Source organism: Leiobunum rupestre, chromosome 7, assembly GCF_980474605.1.
Source record: "Leiobunum rupestre chromosome 7, qqLeiRupe1.1.hap1, whole genome shotgun sequence".
Lineage (NCBI taxonomy): Eukaryota > Metazoa > Arthropoda > Arachnida > Opiliones > Sclerosomatidae > Leiobunum > Leiobunum rupestre.
The window spans coordinates 17,891,210-17,915,050 of NC_143390.1; the positions used below are offsets into that span (position 1 = coordinate 17,891,210).

The window sequence follows — 23,841 nt, forward strand, 5'->3', positions numbered from 1 at the left end:
GCGCCATAATTTCGTTCCAATGACTTTTTTTAGCGGGGTATTGCGTAGTCGAAACCTGCCTTCTCTTTCAAAAAGACGCGAGCAGCTGCTGCGAATGGACGGGTTATCCCGCGTTTGATTGCACCTGGAAGAAGTGCGGTGAATGCGTAAGGTTAGGCAATTATTCGCTCTGTATTGTTAGTAAACGTTTCCGGTTAAAAATTGTTTTATTTCTTGATTAAAACTATTGACAACGGAGGAATAATAAAAACAAAACGCACTTCGGAAATAGGTGGTGTCAAAAGCGGGGCTTCTCGGTTTCCTGAAAAACATTTTTGTCACATTATATATAGGACGTTCAGTCACCTGCTAAGTTGGTTAATTCGTCCATGGCTGTAACGACATTTTGAAACCGGAATTCGTTAGTCGCAAAGACAAAAAGGACTAAGGAACCCTTTGGAATAAAAAGTAAATTATATATTTCTTTCATTATATGTGCCCCACACTTTAATAATCAGAAATTCAATATGATAGCACAATGCCTCCTTCATTTTGGCTTGATTTATATCTATTTATTTATACAAAAGTAAACACACTTTATACTAATTTTGATAAACTAAATAAGCATTACTAGCTACTTTAATTTAATTATTGTTAACAACTATTCATAATTCCCATTTCTTTCGTTATAACTTCTATATTCTTTATTCAAACAATTGCCTTTGTTAAGTTCATTCTTCAGGTTATCAGTCTTATAAGATTTTTTTCCCAGTACAGTTTCCAGTGTAGTTCAAGCATACTCAGAGTACAATAAACTTGTGGCTTTTCACATTAAAGGCAGCTGTTACTCAGACTTTATCAGTCATATTTGATAACGAGTTCTGGTTCTTAACTTAATGAGTCTATCCAAGTCAATGTTTAGACTTTGATCTCTTGGCTTCAGTTTCTGCTGTAAATCTTATAAAGAGCTGCCCTAAAAATAGGTATCGCGAGATATGGATTAGATTCTTTCTAACCTCAGCTCTCAAGTGGGAAAGAGCGTTTGCCTTATTAAGTTCTCTTTTTACAGGCTCTTGGAAAATTTGCCTAAAATGAATCTTTCATTTGCTGGATGTGGTTTTTTGGGAATTTATCATGTGGGAGTTGCAAGTTGCTTTCGTGAATATGCACCTCATGCTCTTATTAACAAAATAGCTGGATGTTCAGCTGGTGCCTTAGCTGCGTCAGCATTAATATGCGGAGTCCCACTTGGTAAGTGCATATAAGAGATCTATATTTTTAGTTGTTGTATTTCAATCTGATTTATCAATATACCAATTAGTGCACTATAAGTATAATTCTTTTTAAAAAATGTGTGGGCTATCAATATAACCATTAATCAGTTTTTTAGGACCTATTATAAGAAAATAAATAATGTAATTTCACCCTATTAACCTTAAATGCTACCGTACTTTCATTTTCTATTTTTTAGTGTAATTATGTAAATTTCAAGAAAATCTGGCCTTTTTGAAAATTAAAGGTAGTTTAAGTTTATACCTCTACATACACTTAGAGCTATTTCCCTGTTTTGTAAAAACTAGTTTTATAAGTTACATTTTAGATAATGAGTCACTAAATTATTGTTAGATCATTATTTCGTAATGATTAAATTTTATGCTATTGCCTAATTATAAAGGCATTTAACCAATTAATTTTCAAGTGTCACTGTTAGAAACTTAGAACTGCAATCTTTTTTTTAGCCAGTTGACGCTGTTTGATATGAAGTGATTTCATGGAAAATTGATAATTTTTTCATAACTAATCTAGCCAAATGTTTTATCATACAATTTAGTTCAAGCTAGTGACTTCCCCATTTTTTTGGGCATAGACATTGTAAATTTTTTATTCTCCATTTTATAGTAAATATTTGAAAATGGTAAATATAATTTAATCAGATGATTCAAACATTATTATTATTAAAACTACCAAATCCCTATCTTGCAGTTTTATTATCATACTAAATTAATGTTTTATCATTTATTTTATATATACTGGTGTTACAGAATCCCATAGAGATAATGCAAAAATTTTACTTTTTGAAAATGTTTGTTGATCAATTGTCTTTTATCAAGACAATGAATGGTGAATTTGCATGTTTCATTCAAATGATTTTTAACCAAAAATAAATTATTTTTTCATGTTTTGGCTTCAGATTGTAACATTTTTTAAATTAAATAAAATTTATTTTATTTATATTTGGGTTTATGTGAATTTGTAACCATTTTGAATATCTACATTCAAAAAGAAATCCCTTGAACATTATTTCAATTGATTTCATTGTGCAAAATCACAACACTCATAGTAGTCAAAATAGCCTTTATCCAATTGCGCAAAATTCTAAGAAAACTTTAAATGGCAAGAGTGTGAAAGAAAATGGAATAACTTTATGACAAACTATCCTGAATAAGATTAAAATTGTCCTACTTTACACAGTTTTAACGAAATAGTTTTAAAATATTGGTATATTCTAGTGATGCTTGAATTTGTGTTGGGTGTTTAATTTAATATCGGAGACACTTTTGTTAATAAGCTTTTTATTATTATTATTATTATTTACGGGGGTTCAGTATTCATTTATCAAAAATTGTCTTAAAACAGCTCATAATGTTAATTGAACACGCTAAAATTTTTTATTTACTTTAAATATACAAAAGGAACTAAGAACTGACAGTCATTCAAACATTAAAAAAATGTTGCAGCCCATCCTTTTATATATTATGTAATTCCAAAACAATTGGAGTACCCTATGGCATTTTCATGATAATTTATCTATTGCATTCATAAGTAATTATAAGAATAGCATTGGCCTCCCAAGAAAATTGTAATGGTACTATAATTGTTTTAGGTTAGATTGATTTTGAAATTATAATTATTGGTAAATTAAATAATTTGCTTATACTCTTCCAAATGGAGTGTAACCATTATTTTCTAAACTGAAAGAATTGTTTGTTTGTGTGTTAGGAATCGAGTATCTTATTGATGTAAAAAGTTGTGCACGTATTTAAAGTTTAGTCTGTTATATTTTGTAGGTGAAAGTACGAGTGATGTATTAAGAGTAGTAATGAAGGCCCGCTCTAGAGCTTTGGGACCGTTCCACCCTGGATTTGATTTGGGAAAAATCCTTTACGATGGCTTAAATAAAATGCTTCCAGCTGATGCCCATATTCGATGTACAGGCACCCTTCATATATCTTGCACCAGAGTGTGTGATGGACAAAATGTTCTACTCAGCGAGTTTGCCACCAGAGAAGAGTTAATACAGGTAATTATAGTTCTTTCCTCCGTTTGTGCGTCATAGATTTAAGAGTCCTCTCTTCAGGCTATTCTGTTTATGCGTCATAGATAATATGAAAACGTGAGTAACTTAAATTTAAAAAAACGTATGAAGTTTCCTTGTTTTCTAGCTGGGATATATATTTTACCTTCTTTTCGGAATGAAAAATACTTCCTTTAAATATGTTATTACGCATTTTTATGATCAAATTTTAAGACTACCTACCATTTCTAAGTTAACCTATTGTTTGGCTTACGTTTCAAAAATGTTTTCATTAGTATCATTTATTATTTAAATCGAGTAATAATAAGAAACTTCTATTAGACACGTTTTATAAAGGTTAACCAAATTTTATCCCTAAAATGAGTTGACCTCCATTTCGTTAAGCAACTTTTTGTTTTTTTAACACTTTTTAAAAGTAGATAGAACAAAAATATTTGCGAAAAATTGTCTACATTGTTACAACAAGGTATCATAGAAAACGTTGCTATTGGGTTACTTTTAAGATACATTAGGAATATTTATTGGGTTTCAAGATATCTTGGAATACTTTACTATTATGTGTACCCATTGACTTTCTTAAGAGGGATGTCAGAAATCTAACAATGAGCAATAGTATAGATTAGAGGAAGAAAAAGGTGGTATGATTTTTTTTGTCCACTAAAGTAACTTTTTACGACCTAATAACTTTGGAATCCCAGAAGAAAAAGATAAAGAACAACACTCAATGATAGCCTCATCTGATAATATAAGATCACCCCATCTTATTTTTGAATTTTTTCGCTGATTGACACTTCACTATTGAGGCGTTATCCTAGAACTTACTTTCCCTCTTATTTGAAATTGCAGGGGTGATGATAACTTTTACTATGTGACCTCGAAAAAAATTTAAATTTTCTGATAGTTTTATAGCAACAGTTCTTGACACTTAAAAACTATTCAAAGGGTTTAAATCAATTGGTTCTTAAAAGTTATTTTGCTAGTCCCCTTTGTAACTTAAGAAAATAGGGCATACTCAACAGCCGAGACTTTTTAAATATTATTATTGGGTCATTGAATTTGGAAAGTGAAAGTTGCCCAAACTTTCACTACCTTTAATCACCTGCATGGCGCAAACTGATTTCATAAACTGGTTATATAGGATGAAGGATTTTATGCAGTTTTCCCTCAATTTACATTTGCAAGGAAGTTTTATGTTGCTTCTTAAATGATTTGCACGTAGTCATAAATGTCATCTTTTTTTCATTGAGATGGGAAATTTTATAATGACATTATTTCCTTATTGATTAAAGATCCTTGAACATTTATAATAATTTATTTTGAAATATGTAGACATTCACAGAATTTTTGAACAAATTTTAATTATAATATTTTATTATTATTTTAATGTATCGCAATTTAATGTAATTCATTTGCCTTTCAGGCTCTCATGTGTAGTTGTTTTATTCCATTTTATTCCGGAATCATGCCTCCAAGATTTCAAGGAACGGTAAGGACATCTCTTTATTTAACTCAAGATAATAATTAAGAATTTAGTTTATCAAATACACTTATATACATGTAGTTGAATGATATTACACAATAAAAATTTCATGCAATAGTAATTATCCTTGATGTAATAAATTACTCCTCTTTTGTTGGTGATTTTCAAAGCCTGTACGCCTTTTGTTTTATTTCGACATTTTAAACCGAGGTAAACTGCTACTTGAGGGAAAGTCCCGCAGTCAGATTTCTACTTCATATACTATTTTTGATGTCATATTTAAAACTATATTTAAGTAAAGTGATTTGATAAAACCTTAATATTATCACCATATTTAATTATTTTTACCATGGTATAGTTTCTAATTTGTTTGTTTTTAAAGGCATATATGGATGGAGGAATGAGTGATAATTTGCCAGTTTTAGATGAGAAAACTGTGACAGTTTCCCCTTTCAGCGGGGAGAGTGATATCTGTCCTCAGGACAATTATTTCAATTTTCTACAAATTAATTTGAAGAACACCAGTATTGCGATATCGCCGAATAATCTCTACAGATTGGCTCGCATTTTGTTTCCACCTCCACCAGAAATATTAACTAAAATGTGCCAGCAAGGTTTTGATGATGCTTTAAGATATCTGCAGAGAAATCGTAAGTAGTAGTGTCAAACAATTGATTTTAGATTTTAATTCAATATTCTTAAATTTAAGAGTTAATATCATGTATGAGGTGCTTGGCTGTTCAGTCCAGTTTCACATTAACAGATGACACTCAAGTGGAGGAAGATTTAGTAGAATTGGAAATAAAAAACATTGTTAATGAATATAAGGAAGCTCTTCCATCAGTCAATCCAAAACATGAGTACGATGATTGCTCAGACTGTCGACAACGGAGACAGATGGCTTGTTACGATAGCTTGCCTGAGGCTGTAGTTAATGCGATTCAGGAGGCCTGTGACCATTTGAATAAAGGAGTTATTAATTGGTTATTCAAACATAAATATATGAAAATTCTATCATACTTGTCTGTGCCTTACGTATTGCCAATAGACATTACAATCGTCATGATTTCCAGGTAATTTTGATTAAATAACAAAATGGATTTCCGATGCTATAGTAAACTTTTAATTTCAGGATTTTAGAGTTATTGCCAAAACTGAGGAAAGAAATGACTAGCAGCTTTTTCAACTTATTGTCGTTTGCTAAAACACTTATAAGTAAATTTGATAAAGGAAGACACCTGTATAGTGCCAAGTATGTAATATTTGTTTGGCCCTTTTCAAACAAACTTATATTTCATTTCATAATACATTGTATAGATTTTCATGTCAGCTCGCCATCACAGAGTATAACTACGTTCCCAAAGATGAAAAATCCTCTTTAAAAAAAAAATGTGTGAATTCTCCGAAACAGTCTTACACTGCCCCTGCACCCTCTTCCAAGAAATTATCATTGGAAGATAAGAGTCAGTCTTTGGAAGAAATTAGAGCTCTTTCATTCGCTCAAAGGAGGTCTTACGCTGGTTCTCCTAGCTTGTCTAGTTCTCAACTTTCAATGAGAAGGGTGTCCATGTTTGAGAAGTTAGAAATGCCCCTGGCACCTACGGCAGGTCCAGAACGTGTTCTAAAAACTGTCAATTTTGGTTTCACGATGGGTGTTGGGGAACGCAACCACGAGACTGCTGCTACTGCGGGTAAAACGAAGACTAAACGTCAAGCCATGATAAAAGCCTTGGAGTCCTTAGACAGAGGAAATAAGGGTCTTGACGTAGCTAACTTAGCTGACAAGGCTCTAAACTGGGAAAAGGAATATGTTCATTCTTCTCAACCAGACTTCGCAGATATGCTGAATGGAGCTGATACTTTTGAGAATATCTTGGAAGTTACCAACAAACACGATGCCTTAATGGCTTTTTATTATTCGCAAGACAGCAAACATGTTACTGTTACTGAAATATATAATGTGACGGATGCTGACACCAGCGCGGTTCTTGCTCCTGAAGAGAGAGAAACTAATAACAACTTGGAATGGGACGAAGATTGGAATTCGCAAGATCTTGGTTTTAATTTCAATGATGAACAAGTTGTAACAGGTAAAAAATCAACTTGAGTTTCAAAATTTATCATTTTATAAATAAATTAATCCAACAATAGGAAGTGTTCAACTGCCACAGAGCCACAACTCTAGAAGAAGGAAGAGTTTAGAGAATTCAGACCATGTCCTTCGTCAACAACCCACCAAAGTGAGACGCTTTGCTGGACAATGGAATGCCAGTTTTGGGTCGCAACTCAGCCTCTCTTCTTTAAGGAGCGACTCTTTCTTAGACGAAGATCTAGGCGCAGATTTTGAAAGTTCAAATGATAGAGAAGACAATTCGCAAGATTTCTTGAGCCAGTTATCGAGTGAAAAATCAAAAGAAAATATAGACCTTCAACGAAGAAATTCTTTTGCTATTGTAGAGTAATTTCATCCAAGGTTTAAAAAAATATATTTTTCTACCATTTTTTAAATATAATTAAAAGGAGAAGTCAAGTGATACTAGGTGAAACTAATATCATAAGTAACAAATGTTACTTTTGTTAATATATATTTAAACTAAAAATAGAAGTTCTATTTTAGTAGAAGTTTTTTGTGATAAATTGATGTTACCTTGAGCACGATTGAATGGTAGAAGTGAATTAACAGGTTTCTTCTATTGCAAAATTTTTTGTTCTTGTTTGGTATCCATTTTGTAGCAGCCTTGGGTATCTTTTAATGGGAACTAATTGTTTTAACATAAAGTATTTATGATTTTGTAAGACCAAAAATTTTCTTCAGCTAAAAAGTACTGTAACAAGAATAAGAAATTTTTTAAATATGAAAGAATTATTTAATACAACAGTATCTATAATTGACTGTGAAATAAGTGAAGATTATGAACTGATTGTTTAGTAAGATACTAAGTGTGTACAAAATGCTCTGTATATATGTTATGTTTTTATTTAAGTCAATAAAGTAATTATTGTAATTTATTATTGGTTCAGTTCAGCATTTTAAATAAAGCACATGTGGTGAAGGCTTCGAGCTATCTTTTACCGTAGATATCCCTAAGGATTCAATTTGCTGTCTATTTCACCTTAATGTTACTGCCTACATGAATGACGGGGGAACAAAATAATAGAGGTTAAGCCACGGCCAACTTAGATATACTCGCGTACTCGCACATAGAGGCCAGCCAGCTTTATTTAGCGCCCATGTTAACGAGCGTATAAAAAATTTACGATTTACCTCGCTTATCGCCGCTTGGAGCGCTAGTAAGAGGGAATGCCTCTCCAATGCTATTCTATGGGGAAATATTTTTTAAAGTGACTTACCTATTAAATAACTTTTTGTAATTTTCGCGTTGTTTTCCGAAGCTGAATTTTAAATATAATTAAAAGTGAGTTTCAAAGATTATTTTAAAACCAATTTCATAATTTTAGACCGGTTTGTTCACTCACAATCTTTTTCTAAAATCGGTACAAATTTTAAGGCGGAGAAATTCACCAGAAGAGAGTTAAGCCAGAGATACTGACAGATATTGTCAGTATCTCTGGTTAAGCCTTGTAAGGGGAGTCAAAAAATCCATGAATGTCGTCAACTTGCAGAAATCTTGGATTAATAATAACATATTATGAATCCAAGGCTATTCCGAACTGGAATTAAAAAAAACTTCTGTAAGTGTTGAAGTTGTTAATTTAAACTTGTTTAAATTTGTTTTAATAAGTCCCTTTGGTTTTCAGTTTTACAGTTTCAAATATCGCATCTTGGATTAATAATATGACTATTATTATTAATCCAAGATCGCATCATTATTCGCGCTAAAATACAGATATTAGGCTTAACTCTCTTCTGGTGAATTTCTCCGCCTTAAAATTTGTACCGATTTTAGAAAAAGATTCTGAGTGAACAAACCGGTCTGAAATTATGAAATTGGTTTTAAAATAATCTTTGAAAATCACTTTTAATTATATTTAAAATTCAGCTTCGGAAAACAACGCGAAAATTACAAAAAGTTATTTAATAGGTAAGCCACTTTAAAAAATATTTCCCCATAGAATAGCATTGGAGAGGCATTCCCTCTTACTAGCGCTCCAAGCGGCGATAAGCGAGGTAAATCGTAAATTTTTTATACGCTAGTTAACATGGGCGCTAAATAAAGCTAGCTGGCCTCTATGTGCGAGTACGCGAGTATATCTAAGTTGGCCGTGGTTAAGCAGAGCGCTCTAAAAGTATGAACGTTAAGAGTCACGTGATCATTCTCCACGGTTTTCGTTTAATTGGGAGCATACGAAATACCACTTTTTCATATACTGGGTGTTAACTAAACGATACAAGGCCAATAACTTAGCCAATGTAATTTAGCTAGGAATTAGAAACTTTCAGGACACATAACACGTGCAGGGGAACTCTTTTCTCATTGAAACCAACTTTGTATCTTTAATGGTTCTCGAGATAAATTTCATGGAAATTTCCGTTTTCAAGTGACCCCCCGCACGTGTTATGTGTCCTGAAAGTTTCAAATTCCTAGCTAAAATACATTTGGAGTTATTGGCGTTGTATCGTTTTTTAGTTAACACCCTGTATCTATGCTTGGGAGTCGGAACCTTTTATAACTTGAAGACGACGCCATATTTCTGTCGAGCTAATGTGACATTTGGTATAATATATAAAGCTTTTAAATAAAAATTCTGAATTTTACAATTTTCTTGCTCAACAAATCGAGAGATAATTATGGCGGGTTGTTCCTTTTCTAGCAACGTGCGTTTTAGCAATCGTAAATACTGGTTTAAATTGAAATGCTCCTAAGTCTTGTATATTATAGGCGAAATCGGAGACACATTTAAAGTAAGCAGGGTACACGAAAACATGTTTGTGTTTAGACAATGCTCACAGCCATACATAAGGCACGTTTTAGTATTGGTTAAACACGTTCTTATTTTCGTAATTTATCCGGGTTTAGCAAATATTTGTAAAATGTATTAAAATTATATTGTAACTGTACATGTTTTCTTCAGCAGTCAAAGCGAAAGCACGCTTAAAGGGCCACACCGGCGTTTCAATTTGACCCGTTTTACCCGCTAATTTCGAGAATAGGATTGGTTGTATTTACTACCACGCCACGCGTTCGCCATTACCTAAACCTAGTGTTGTAACTTGTAAGTCGGAAAACTTTCCGGAAAATGACCGAGACCTCTTTTCCGTCTCACGCGGGGGGAAAGACAAAACGTCACCGGCTTTTGATTTCCACACCATCGCGTTAGGTGACGTAAATTTTAAGCAGCCAATGAAATACCGAGACTATAAGTGGAGGAGCTTACTGGGGGGACCAACGGGTGGATTGAGAGAAAGGCTAAAAACCGTCTCGACATAGACATTCTCCCTAGGTATAAATAAATACATTCTTGGTAAAACTAAACCTCTAGACTAGTTTAAACTGATTAACAATGTAACACTATTAATGTTTTGTAGAGAGTTTACTGATATTACACATTTCATATCGATAAAAAGTTAAAAACATTAAAAACCTAAAATTAAAGCTATACTATTGTTTTATACATCCGGCGAGTTCGTTTTGTATAATTTTCTGGGGTAATACGTCACAATACAACAGAAACAGAATTCAAACCCTACAAAAACGTGCTATAAGGATTATCGCCCACAAATCGTTTTATGAACATACAGCGCCTCTATTCCAAAATTTAAACGTACTTTATGTTAACCAAGTTTATAATTATTGTTGCCTTAATTTTATATACAAATCAACTCAGAGCCCCATTCATAATTTATTTACATTTAAAAACGCGTCTAGATACAATCTTCGTAAAAAAATACTTTAGCCCTTGAAAAACCACGCTTAAATATTCGTCTCAACTCAATCTTCTACAGTGGTGTTAACCTGTATCATTCGTTAGACTCTAGCCAAGCAAATACCTTTATAGCATTTAAAAAAATTAACTATGTTAATTTTTTTTTCCTAATTCATGATACGTACGTGCTTCTTAAAAATTGGTGCGGTTGTAAAATAACCTCTCTTTTCAAAAAAAAAAGGAAAAAAAGGGGAAATATATACAAATTGTTATAGATAAAAGATAGGATTAACCTCTAATGGCATGGGCTAAAAGTCAAATGCTGACTTAGCCCTGCACAATTTCTGTATTATAATGCCATGTGACTATAAATAAAAATTTATTATTATTATTATTAGTATTATTATTATAACTCCGCCGAAAAAACCACGTGCAGCACGCGCTAAAGGTTAAAACCGTTTCTAGTTCAAGCGCGCGCTGCACGCGGATTTTAGGGCGGAGTTATTCTGAAACCGATTAAATCATGGCCCAAGCGATATATATATTCTTGGTAATTTGGAGAAAAACAAGTTCGCCGAGAAGGCGATAATATTATTTCCTGCCCGTATTCCCTTTAAGCAGGTAGCAGAAAATCATGAATTGGTATTAAACCTTAAATTTGAGTGAAATATTACTTCTGGCCATACACGGCTTCGATAAGAAAGTGCCACACTTATTTGTTACTTCTGGACATACACGGCTTCGATAAGTAAGTGCCACACTTATTTGTTACTTCTGACCATACACGGCTTCGATAAGAAAGTGCCACACTTATTTATTACTTCTGACCATACACGGCTTCGATAAGTAAGTGCCACACTTATTTATTACTTCTGGCCATACACGGCTTCGATAAGTAAGTGCCACACTTATTTATTACTTCTGACCATACACGACTTCGATAAGAAAGTGCCACACTTATTTATTACTTCTGACCATACACGACTTCGATAAGAAAGTGAAACACTTATTTATTACTTCTGACCATACACGACTTCGATAAGAAAGTGAAACACTTATTTATTACTTCTGGTCAAACACGGCTTCGATAAGTAAGTGCCACACTTATTTATTACTTCTGACCATGCACGGTTTATATAAGTAAGGGCCACACTTATTTATTACTTCTGGACATACACGGTTTCGATAAGTAAGTGCCACACTTATTTATTACTTCTGGTCAAACACGGTTTCGATAAGTAAGTGCCACACTTATTTATTACTTCTGACCATGCACGGTTTATATAAGTAAGGGCCACACCAGGCCTTTAAACACGCCATACTATCGCAGTCTGTGTTGTGTACACATTTCATTGGACGCACCTTTACTCTGAACGTTTTACGGGAAGGAGTAAGACAATTTTCGAATTTTCCCCTTCCGACGGCAGCAGGCGCTAAAGCTCTCTTTTCTCTCTCGTTCCGTGTTGTCAAATTCAAGTTAGCCGATACTGCTCTGCGTGATTTGAACCTGGAAGTGCGACTTTGTCACCACTACTAGGTAACTGTTTCCCTTTTTCTTTTTTGCCGCACCTTTTCATTTAGAGTTTACTTCGTTGGACTCTCTAGAATTTCAAACTGAAAATTCACCTTCCTCGAGCCATTACGAGCACTACCAGCTAACCTTATTATCTTTCTCCGTTTTCTCCGGAGAACTTTTTTATATGTTAACCGATACTGCTCTTCGGGACTTGGAGCAGTAAGCGCGCCTTTGTGACCATTACGAGGTGAGTGATTTACAGTTTTCTCCGCCACTTCTCTTTCAGAGAGATTACCCGTAGACCTCTCTACAATGTCGAACGGTTCTTTCCCGCCTTTACGGGCACTACTAGCTAACAATCTATTTGTTCCACTATTGAGTAAACTCAAAATTTGTAATGGGAGATATGAATGGCCATATTGTTGAATTTGATGGAAAGTGTGATGTAAATGGCAATATTTTGAAGGCGTTTAGTGCTTCTAATGACATGATCATCGGAAATCTCATGACCGTATGTACTGGAAAGGTAACGTGGAAAAACCGTGGATCAAGTTCTACTATTGACTATGTGTTACTCAGCGAAAGTCTTGTGCCTGACATTGTATCGATAGTTGTTGACGAAGATGGCTCATATAGTCTAGGCCCTAGGGAGCAGTGGTGTAGTCGTAAAATAAAAAGAACCGGGGCTTTACCTGGGTACAGCCAACTTCGATTACGCGCGAAATCGAAGTTGGCTGTACCGGCCGCTATAAAAGTACGTCCAACTTCGATTTTTAGCGTGATTGAAGCTGGCCGCGCCGAGGTAACGATTTGAAATTGTTCTGGTATTTTTCTACGGGCAAAATTTATTATAAATTCACACACCCTTTATTCCAGAAAAATGATATACGAAATAGAAGCAAGGGGCGCCCTGGCAAGTTGAAAAAAAGAGGCAGGGCCCGCCCTGGCAAAATGGAAAAACCAAGGCGGGGCGGGGTCCTGCCTTTGAAAAAAGCACCGGGGCGACGCCCTGCCCCGCCCTGGCCCGACTACACCACTGCTAGGGAGTGATCATAATCTTATAAGGACCTGTGTAAAGCTGAAGGGAGCCGAAAGAGAAAACTTAGGTAGTTGTGAGAATATGACTTCCGCTATAAAGACGAGATTTTTTTGGGACTTCTCCGATTTGGAGAAGATGGCTGAATATATGTGTAAAATGGAAAATTGGGCCTCATCGTCAGGTGATCAGTGTTCGTATAACGAATTCGTTGACGCAGTTAGATCGGTCATGTCCGAAACGTTACCTCGCCGGAGAAGTAAAGAGTGTCATAATAGACAAGATGCGTGTCTTAAAAGCTGGTGGGATTCTGAGGTTAAGTTGGCGATACTTAAGCGAAAGACCGCGTGTAGAATTCATCGTAAGGCGTTGGCTCAAAAGGAAGATATGGCAAGCACGAAGGTGAAATGGGAATCATATATGAAGGCTAAACTTGAGTGCAAGATGTTGATTGAGAGAAAAACACGGGTTATTAATAAAATGGTCGAGAAAGACATTATGTCTGCTGGAAAAGATCGCGGTAAAACGTTTTGGAAATACTTAAAAAGGCTACGAAAGGCAGTACGTAAATCGAAGACGCCTACGAGTATTAAAGGTGAAAAGGGTTCTATCTTATCGGAGCGGGAGGAAATTGTCAATCGCATCCGCGACTACGTCCAGGACCTCGAAAGCGAGTTATTGACGAAATCGGCGCCGACTGGTCACTTAGAATGTGCCGAAGTTGATCGAAGCCTGATTTCGATTGATATCGTGGAAGGACCTTTCTCAAAGGAGGAATTGGAATTGGTATTGCAAAATTTGCGTTCGGGAAAGGCAGTCGGTTCTGACGAAATTTACGCGGAATGCCTGAAAACACTGGGTCCTAATGCTAGACGCTGCTTGTTGCGAATCCTTAATGCCTTCCGTAGAGATCGGGTTATTCCAGAAGTTTGGACCGAAGCGCGCGTGACGTTGATCTATAAAGGTAAAGATAAGCCAGAAGATGAACTGAACTCGTACAGGCCAATAGCAGTTACATCCGTGCTGTACAAGATTTACGCAATGTTGGTACGAGAGTGGCTGAATGCGGAACTTGAAAATAGTATCATTCTTTGCACGAAGCGCGGGGCGGTTTTCGAAAATATCGTCGGATAGCCGACAACTTATTCGTTCTGACTCAACTAATAGAAATTAGCCGACACAGGAAACTTAATCTTTATTTGGCATTTCTGGATATCACCAAGGCCTATGATAGTGTCGATAGAAATCGACTATGGAAGAGCCTCGAAACTAAAGGTGTAACTAAGGACAGCTTAGAACTAATCCAGAGTTTGTACAGTAGTTGCACCTATACATAATACCCTGGATGATAGTACCACAGAACCGTCAAGAGTAGAATAGGGCTTCGTCAAGGATGCCCTTTGTCTCCTTTACTGTTTGTAGTGTTTCTTGACGAGCTTGCGTTAAAGTTATCCACCCTTAAAGTCGGTGCTAGAATTCCAAATTATGATGAAGTGGACAGGCCGGTGGACGGCGGAATGACTGTGTTGCGTAATTCGTTTATACCGTGTTTGATGTATGCTGATGATATAGTTCTGTTAGCGAATTCGGGCCAGGATCTTCAGTCGCTTCTGGACGAATGCACGAAATTCGCCGAAGAAAAAGGCCTTTACTTTAGTTCGGAAAAGTTGAACGTAATGCCTATATTGATGGAATCGCCCGCTTTGAATTGCGATTTTTTTTCTTCAGGAAAGTAAAATGGACGTTGTTAACTCTTATAAATACCTTGGTATTGAGTTATGTTCAAGTCAGAACTACCTTAAAAAGTGGGAAAACGCATTGGTGGCTAAGGCAAATAAACTTCGGTGGATGGTAAGTAACTTGGCTGAAACCTCCTATAATTCCTATTCGGTTGAGCGTACACTGTGGAAGATGGTTGTTGTTGCTGCGCTAACTTATGCCAATTAAATTTTAGATGTTCCGAAATCCGTGATGAATTCTTTGGAATATGCCCAATGCGAAGTGGGACGTTACGCTTTGAGCGCGGGACAAATGGCGGCGCACGCGACTATTAAGGGTGAAATGGGTTGGAGCCTGATGATCGAGAGAGAGGCGTCTAGCAAATTGAAATATATTGGTCGTTGGAAATTCATGGCCCAAAGTCGTCTCGCGAAGAAGGTGTACGAAGTAACACGCAATTTGAATAATTTTAGCACCCGTTTCACGAGAAAAGTAGCGGTTCTTGATCGAGGCTACGGAGTTGATACGGAGAGACATAAAGCGACAACGGAGGTCCAATGGAATAGTTATGTTGACGCAGACACGCGCAGTCTAAATTACAGAATAGAGTAGCGGGACACAGGTCCCTACAGATTTATAAAGCCAAAGCTAAACCTAGTCCGGAAGATTTCTACGACGGCAGCTTCTGCAGTGGACTCCTATTTCAAGCTCGGACGGGCGCTCTATTGACAGGCGAACGTTGCGAACAACTATTTGGCTGTTCGCCGAAATATGTAAGTGTGGAGCGGATAAGGAGACCCTTGAACACGTTTTACTTCAATGTCCGGCCATGGAGGTTTTTGAGGAAATTCAAGATTGGAGAGAGTCGTCTTTTCATTTGCCCATGGAAGCCCTTCTTGGTTTCACGATAACTAACTGGAACCCATCACTTCTAAAGCATCTACTGAATAAATGGCACTGGAAGAAACGTGAGATCTTGCAGGGGAAGTGACAAAATCCAGAATTTCTTCTTTACTCTTTTGTGACCACTTAAAATTTTTATTGTGTGAATTCTATAACTATATATTTTTAAATAATATGTAATAATATTTTGTATATTCCTGATAACTGGTTGTGCTCCCCAAAGCGGAGCCGCCCTGATCTTAAAGGGTGCGTATTGTACGCAAATCAAATAAACTATTCATTCTATCATTCATTCACGAAATAAAAACCACCCGTGTGACGTCAGATTGCTAGTTGACTGCTGCATTTAAACGGTGGCGCGTGTGATTTTTCAAACGTTTTAATAATACATCAAGCTTAGGCTTATTTGTTTACTTTCTATGATAACGTTACACATGTAATGCAATTGACATAAAAGAATTGTCTGCTTTTAGGCTATTCCCAATGGTTAATTATTGTTTGATCAAAAGTTTATTGTCGACTAAAAAGCAAACTGAAGCTGCTTTAACTAAAGTTAGTTTTCACAATTTCCTCAATATGAAAAACGTCGACAGAAATGGGAACAGATAATTTTAGAGAAGATTTCTAATTACAATGAAAATAAACCAGTTACCTTGAACTTCGACGAAAATCAGCGTATTTGCAGTAAGCATTTCCTAATTAAAATTTTGTACAAACATGCGCTGTGATACAGGGTGTTAGCTAAAAAATGGACCAGGGCGAATATCTCAAAATGTGTTTTAGCTACGATTTTGAAATTTTAGGGTGTTATAGAGCGCTCCGGGGGTCAACCAACTATGAAAATGTCAATGACCTTGAATCAAGTCTTCAAGGTCGTTTGAAAATTAACTTGAGAACCGTAAGAGCTACAAAGTTGGTTCCAATTAGAAAGGTGTTCCCCGTCACATTTTATGGCTACCTAGCTTTGACTCGATCTGATTTGCGAAATAGGAAGATGAGCAATGTTAGGCCAAAATCAAGAAGGTCGTTAAGTTGATAACGTGTTAAAGACGATGTTCAACTGATAACTTTAAAAGTACTCTTGTTAGAGTACTGAAATTTGTAAGACAACCTCATCGTGGTTGAGGGTCTATAGTTTGAAAATTTCAGCTCCCAAAACTCGTCTTCCACACGTTATCAACTTAACGGCCTAACATTTATCAACTTAATATTTCGTAAATCAGATCGAGTCAAAGCTAGGTAGCCATAAAATGAGACGGGGAACACTTTTCTAATTGGAACCAAATTCGTAACTCTTACGGTTCTCAAGTTAATTTTCGAACGACCTTGAAGACATGGTTCAAGGTCATTGGAATTTTCATAGTTGATTGATCCCCTGAGCGCTCTATAACAACCTAAAATTTCAAAATCGTAGCTAAAACACATTTTGAGATATTCGTCCAGGGGGGCGATTCTGTAAGAAATCGAATGGGAATTCGATCTCGATACCCTATACCATGTCGAGATCGACTTCGACAATTTTCATTGATTTATGCTTATTCGAAATCTTTACCGAATACCATTCGTCGAGATCTCGAAGTTCGAAATGTAGTTTTCGATCGAAAATTGGATTTCGAATATTTACAGAATAGGCCCCCTGGGGGGCAATTCTGTAAAAAAAAGACTGGGAATTCGATCTCGATATCCTATACCATGTTGAAATCGACTTCGACAATTTGCATTGATTTATGCTTATTCGAAATCTTTACCGAATACCATTCGTCGAGATCTTGAAGTTCGAAATCTAGTTTTCGATCGAAAACTGGATTTCGAATATTTACAGAATAGGCCCCCTGGTCCATTTTTTAGTTAACACCCTGTATATTGTAATATTACTCACTTTATACACTTGTTTAATATTTTTAAGATCAAATATATTAACTGATAAAGTATTTTGTGATATTTTCAGAATAAAAATGTTTTAAGTGATAAAGTACTTTGTTATAATTTCATAATTTTAAGGCTTAGGGTGAAACAAAATTTTGACTTTGAAAATTCCCGCTTCTTATTTTCCCCATATTACCGCCATCTGTTGGATTTCAGAAAACCGTAATGCCGCCCTCTCGAGCAGGCTTGGAAATAAGCGGTGGTCACTGGGTCAAAGACCAGTTTATTAATTGCTCGGAATAGTTTTTTTATTCAAAAGCTAGGGCTTCACTGGTCCAGTGTTCAGTTTATTAATTCAAAATTATCTACCGTATTATTAACCAACTGGTCTACGTAATTCAAGAGTTGGGAGTCACTGGCCAAATAGACCAGTTTGGAAATAAACCTTATTTCCAAGCCTGCTCTCGAGTCTCGAATTTCTCTATATGGGACTGGCAGTGCCTATCGTGTTTTGAATTGAAAAATCCCTTTTAAATTTTCGAATTAAAAAATGTTTCAACCTGTAGTACTTCAAGTGTGTTATTCAAAACTAATAAGTTTATTTAAAATTAAGGTTTATATATTTTAAAATGCACTCAACAAACAATGGTAAGATGAAGCGTTTCCTAAATAAGCCTTGGTCTGTAATTTTTTTCTGTTTTTGCTTTAGATAGAGTGCAAAGTCCATATCAAGATATAGAATTGGAGAAAAAAGTTAAAAAAGGTGTATTATGGTTTTTTTTGTATACTTTTTGTACCAGAATGTATTTATCATATAGTAATTCATAACATTGCAATAGAATCAGGCTGTTAAAATTATTAGACCTTCAATAGCATTTTCCATTGGGAGTGCTTAAAGATTGATCCAGATTTCATTTTGATATCATGGTTGTAGCTCTGAGTTGGCAGGGGTGTTAAGTAGAGCCGCTCGTAGTGAAATTCTAAATTCTTACAAAGCAGCTGATCATATGCTATCTTCTGAAAATCAAGCAAAAATGTATTAAGTTCATATTCTATTGACGATCCTAGTGATCTATGGGAGCAACTCTTATAAGCGAAGGAGCAACAGGGATGACATGAAACGTCTTGGAGCAGCTCTCTTTTCATAAAAGAAAAACCTTGTTTTGGGTGATCCACAAGTGCTTTGAGCAATGTAAAGCACTATCCAGTTATTAAGACTTATGCCAAAATTGATTTATTGTTCTTAAGCATATATATGTGCATTTTTATTGTAAATTGAAGGGCAACTAGTATATTCTGAGTTTTCTGACCCATAAATAATAACCACCAAATTGTTTTTATTTTACAGCGTGTGAGAAAACCTCGGAAAATATTCATATTGTATCTAATGAACCTTCTCTGGCTTGCTACAGACTACAGGAACACATCCGAAAAACATTACCACAGATTGTTGAAAAACGGGTTAGGGTTTGCTTAATATTCAATTTACAATTTATAATTGCACTTAAATTTATTGTTTTTAAAATGTTTAGCTTGAGGTTAATCAAGTACAAAAACAATTGCAAGGGAAGTGCTATGATTTGGAATATTCTATAAGGTAATAGTGATAGATTAAGCCAATGTGGAAATTTTTACTCTGACTATGCTGAAGATGGCGCTACATAAGATTATGGGCTTTATTCCTTTTTTTAATAACATCATCTTGGTGTCACGTTACACAGAGTGCGGTTATTAAAAAGATTGATAAAGCCCTTAATGTTGTGTAGCGTCATCTTCAGCATAGTCTTCATCATTTCGATTTTTAAAATAAATATGGAAATTAATTTTAATCAAGTTTTTCTTTTTGAAGTGCTGTTAAGTCAATTGAAAGCAGCCAAAAAAGTTTCAAAACTACTCAAGAGTTAATTAAATCTGCAATTTTTACTAAACAACAATTAACTTACGAAGAATCTCAAAGCGCATCTCGTGAAAAGAAAACTCCACTTTCTATGTATCAACGTTTCTCCGGATCTTTCGACTTGCATTCTTCGTTTCTACCAAACACTGCACCAATTAGTTCATCAACATCTGCCAGTGGCAGCTTTATAAACGTTATCCCATCAAATACGAAATTGGGTCCTTCTCCCAGAAGAGCTCGTGCTTCTTCGGTTTCTAGTTCACCGTCCAGTAGAAGGGGGTCATTAACTGCTGGTTCTTTGGGTGGTAGCGCTTCGGCTGCTACAACTCCTAAACATTCAGCGAGTGTTAACCGTTCCAAAACACCCAGCCATTCAAGCTCGAAAAATTTCTCACAAAAATGAAAACATTTTAGTGGCAATCAACAAACATAAAACAAAATAAATATTTTAATTTTCACTAACTGGAAAGTTATTAAGAAATTGTGACAGTACAGGATTTACTCCAGCACCTGTCATTATTGCTAAAAGTATCAAATAACGTGTGTGTGTGTGTGTATGTCTTTTCCAAGTTGAAAATGGCATCAAAAGTAAATCCTGTTTTAATAGGTAAATAAATATGATGGGAATAAATTCTTTGGTTATTTTGTTTTATTTCGTAAAATTTATTCATTTTAGGTACATTGGAAAAGGAAATTTGTTCTACCAAAGTTTTACATTGGGATGTGAATAAAATAGGTGGAGAACTAGTAAGTTTTAAAACTTTATCCAAAAACAGATAGTAGTAAATAATTGTCATTTTGTTTCTTAGAACTGGCAGTTTGAAGGGAATGATCGCAGCTGTAACATGGAAGATATAATTTGTTCAGTTTGCAAGAAAAAGCTAGCTTTAGTGTCGCAAATCTATTGTCCATTGGGAAATTCGCAGTATCACAGAGTACTTGTTATCTGTTGTTGTATTAATCCAAAATGTTGGAACAAGAGTAGCAGGTATACTAATTGGAATTATAACTTTCATAGTAAAATTTCTGGGTGAAGTGTAGTACAGCGGCCTCATCGAATTTGATATTAATTTTGGTTGCGCCTGATAGACCTTGTCACGTAGATGTCGAGGGTATTTTTTATTTTGGCCGCAAATGATTATTTAATTGTTTAACTTAATTTTTTTAATTTTAAAAATTTCTCATTTTCATTGAATTTAATATTAATTTTGGTTGCGCCTGATAGACCTTGTCACGTAGATGCCGAGGGTATTTTTTATTTTGGCCGCAAATGAGTATTTAATTGTTTAATTTAATTTTTTTAATTTAAAAATTTCTCATTTTCATTGAATTTTATATTAATTTTGGTTGCGCCTGATAGACATTGTCACGTAGATGTCGAGGGTAATTTTTATTTTGGCCGCAAATGATTATTTAATTGTTTAACTTAATTTTTTTAATTTTAAAAATTTCTCATTTTCATTGAATTTTATATTAATTTTGGTTGCGCCTGATAGACCTTGTCACGTAGATGCCGAGGGTAATTTTTATTTTGGCCGCAAATGATCATTTAATTTTTTAATGTAATTTTAAATTTCTAATTTTTGGGCATTTGCACGTGTTTTGTTGTACTTATTTCCGTCGTGTGTTCGCCGGGAACACAGTTTCGGTGTCCTAATGAATTCCACGTGATATTCCCTTTTTGTATAAAATCAGTTACAGTTTTTGTTCATTTTCTCGGCGTTTTGTATTTTTGGGCCACAAAGTGATATTCCCGTACTTTATCAAATCTTTTACAGTTTTTGTTCATTTTCTTGATGTTTTCTATTATTGGGCCACTTTGTTTCTGGTTGAGATTAAAAGTATATACTTGATGCGTAAGGCTTGGTACTGTCCTCTAGGTCGCGTTATAGATGGCCCATCGCTTTTTTTAGTATGGGGTTGGGGAGGCGCTGCGCGCCCCCAGCGCTTGAGCGAAGCGAGTGCGCGGCGCCGTCAGGCGCCAATACGGGGAGTTTAGTAACGTCTTTTACGTGTTTTGGAAGTAATTATCTTCGTCGGGTTGTCGCCTACACCACGGCTTGTTACTGTTTGTTTAGGTTTCCACTCTACTAACTTTTAACATTAAGTTAGTTAATTTAATTATCATTTTCGACCCAAAAACAAAAGTTTCGTAATCAACGCGTCAAGTGCTACATTCTCCGCCACCCAAAAATACAAAACCACGGTAATTCCCTAAAATTAGTACATTTTTAACATTAAGTTAATTAATTTAATTATCATTTGCGGCCCAAAAAAATTAGTTTCGTAATCTACGCGTCAACTGCTACATTCTCCGCCACCCAAAAATACAAAAACACGGTAATTCCCTAAAATTAGTACATTTTTAACATTAAGTTAATTAATTTAATTATCATTTGCGGCCCAAAAAAATTAGTTTCGTCATCTACGCGTCAAGTGCTACATTCTCCGCCACCCAAAAATACAAAAACACGGTAATTCCCTAAAATTAGTACATTTTTAACATTAAGTTAATTAATTTAATTATCATTTGCGGCCCCAAAAAAAATTAGTTTCGTAATCTACGCGTCAAGTGCTACATTCTCCACCAAAAAAAAACACGAAATTACATGAGGCCGCTGTAGTGCAATTTTGCCAAATTTCTTAATAATTCACGTTTAATGTTTAGCTGGACAGTATTAAGATGTCAAAGGAAAGAATTAAGCTCTAGTCAAGTTCCTACTACTTCAAATGTTACTCAGTGGTTAGCTGACGAAAGTGTATGGGGTGAAAGTAACGATGAGTCTATGAATCTTGTAGATACGGAATTGTCTTCTGCTGTTGAAAATATAGCATTGCAACAGTCCACACCCAATAGTGAAAAGTCTGAAAAATATGAAGATGATGAAATTATGAATGAAGCTAATCCAAATGTTATACCAGAATCATTTGATTGTCCAAAAAATACTCCAGACTTTCTTTGCGATCTACCCAAGGAGGCCCTTAGCTGTGATGAAACTCCAGTTTTTAAGCCATATTACATTGAAGTTTGCGAAGAACCCGAAGGTTCTATCGATGAAGATGATCAAGATCATGCTAAGGAACTTTTAAGTGAATACGAAAAGCATAATGGAAACCCTTTTAGTAACTTAGGGAAAAAGTAAGAATATTTTTTCTTTTTTTAGTTAAAAAAACTCCCTCTTGAAATGGGTGAAGTTTTTTACTATTTTTCATATTTATGTGTACAGTGATACCAAAATGGAACAAGAATCGTATGAAAAAGAAACCCCTACTCATGGAGATACTTCATTCTTCAAATTTTACAAGCGCATCTCACGACTACCTAGTCAGATTATAAGGTACTGTTGGAATGGAGAACCGCTATTCATGAGTGACGCAACAGATGAATTGAAAAACTTGTCCAAATGCCAATATTGCGGAGCGAATAAGGTGTTCGAGTTACAGCTCTTGCCAGCTTTGGTTGAAGGACTTAAACTAAACAACAATAATAATTATGGTATGGTATATTGTTTAATTTTTTCTAGTTATGGAACTTGCGTAACTTTAATAACATTTCAGGTCATCCTGTTGAATTTGGTACAGCTGTGGTTTTTACTTGTGAAAAAAGTTGCTGGAATGAAAGTGATACATACAGACTAGAAAGTATTATAGTTCAACCGGACCCTGACGAAAAATATTTCCAAATGTCTTAAAAACAAAATGTAAGTAGTTATTTAAAAATAATTTAAACCAAAATTATTTGGAAAAAGATTGAGTCTTAAGCTTTTGTGTATTTTTAAGTTGCGAGAAATAATATTGGGGTCAGTATTGTAAATATATACCATACTACAAATTATTAAAGTACTATTTGAAAAATGAAACTGCCATTATCTATCCATCTATTTAAATCAATATAAGTGATAATATAAGTAAAAAAATTGTCACGAGAGGAATGTCCATCTATGCTAAAAAAGGCTCGAGGCAGGTTTCCATGTATGTAAATTCACCACCATGAAAAATGTGACTATGAATATTCACTTATTTTCCAATTTAATTGTTATTGGAAATTACTGTGTGGCATTTCAAATTGCACATTTTCTAAAAGTTGTAGAACATGATTAAGTTCAATAACTTTATTAGGGTGTTATTTATGGTTGGCGTTAATGTATGTTGTTCTTCATTGGGCTGCTCCAAAAGTAATTATATCTCCACCCCATTGGGCTTTCAGTGAAATATTATGAAAAGTGCAGTATTACAGGGGGAAGGTTTTATGGGAACCTGGCATATTAAATTTACTTGACCAGAAAGGGAGTTGAGTTTTTGG

The 23,841-nt window shown here is 35.1% G+C and overlaps 3 protein-coding genes across 3 annotated transcripts; all 3 read left to right on the forward strand.

The window, feature by feature from the left end:
• The first annotated feature begins 101 nt into the window (after positions 1 to 101).
• On the forward strand, positions 102 to 7,748 carry LOC149934936 (patatin-like phospholipase domain-containing protein 2). Its single transcript, XM_090154648.1, has 9 exons — positions 102 to 447; positions 1,049 to 1,230; positions 3,048 to 3,280; positions 4,716 to 4,781; positions 5,158 to 5,425; positions 5,485 to 5,848; positions 5,908 to 6,027; positions 6,093 to 6,865; positions 6,927 to 7,748. Exons 2-9 carry the CDS (start codon positions 1,071 to 1,073, stop codon positions 7,235 to 7,237), a joined length of 2,295 nt encoding a protein of 764 aa, XP_090010774.1. The 5' UTR covers positions 102 to 447; positions 1,049 to 1,070; the 3' UTR covers positions 7,238 to 7,748.
• Positions 7,749 to 18,142: 10,394 nt separating this feature from the next.
• On the forward strand, positions 18,143 to 19,942 carry LOC149934937 (BLOC-1-related complex subunit 8 homolog). Its single transcript, XM_090153111.1, has 5 exons — positions 18,143 to 18,289; positions 18,351 to 18,404; positions 18,990 to 19,102; positions 19,174 to 19,238; positions 19,491 to 19,942. The coding sequence occupies exons 1-5, from the start codon at positions 18,271 to 18,273 to the stop codon at positions 19,939 to 19,941; spliced, it is 702 nt and encodes a 233-aa protein (XP_090009237.1). The 5' UTR covers positions 18,143 to 18,270; the 3' UTR covers position 19,942.
• A 17-nt stretch (positions 19,943 to 19,959) lies between these two features.
• On the forward strand, positions 19,960 to 23,398 carry trus (programmed cell death 2 like trus). The gene is made up of 6 exons (XM_090153110.1): positions 19,960 to 20,145; positions 20,215 to 20,285; positions 20,348 to 20,526; positions 22,207 to 22,677; positions 22,766 to 23,034; positions 23,097 to 23,398. The coding sequence occupies exons 1-6, from the start codon at positions 20,115 to 20,117 to the stop codon at positions 23,228 to 23,230; spliced, it is 1,155 nt and encodes a 384-aa protein (XP_090009236.1). The 5' UTR covers positions 19,960 to 20,114; the 3' UTR covers positions 23,231 to 23,398.
• The last annotated feature ends 443 nt before the right edge of the window (positions 23,399 to 23,841 follow it).

Coding starts and splice junctions, on each gene's coding strand:
- LOC149934937 (XM_090153111.1), top strand. Junction 18,405..18,989: donor GGAGAAAAAAGTTAAAAAAG/GTGTATTATGGT, acceptor TTTATTTTACAG/CGTGTGAGAAAACCTCGGAA. Junction 19,239..19,490: donor GATTTGGAATATTCTATAAG/GTAATAGTGATA, acceptor TTCTTTTTGAAG/TGCTGTTAAGTCAATTGAAA.
- trus (XM_090153110.1), top strand. CDS start 20,115: ATGGCATCAAAAGTAAATCCTGTTTTAATAG. Junction 20,146..20,214: donor AGTAAATCCTGTTTTAATAG/GTAAATAAATAT, acceptor TATTCATTTTAG/GTACATTGGAAAAGGAAATT. Junction 22,678..22,765: donor TTTAGTAACTTAGGGAAAAA/GTAAGAATATTT, acceptor TTATGTGTACAG/TGATACCAAAATGGAACAAG.
- LOC149934936 (XM_090154648.1), top strand. CDS start 1,071: ATGAATCTTTCATTTGCTGGATGTGGTTTTTTGGGAATTTATCATGTG. Junction 3,281..4,715: donor CCAGAGAAGAGTTAATACAG/GTAATTATAGTT, acceptor TTTGCCTTTCAG/GCTCTCATGTGTAGTTGTTT. Junction 4,782..5,157: donor CTCCAAGATTTCAAGGAACG/GTAAGGACATCT, acceptor TTGTTTTTAAAG/GCATATATGGATGGAGGAAT.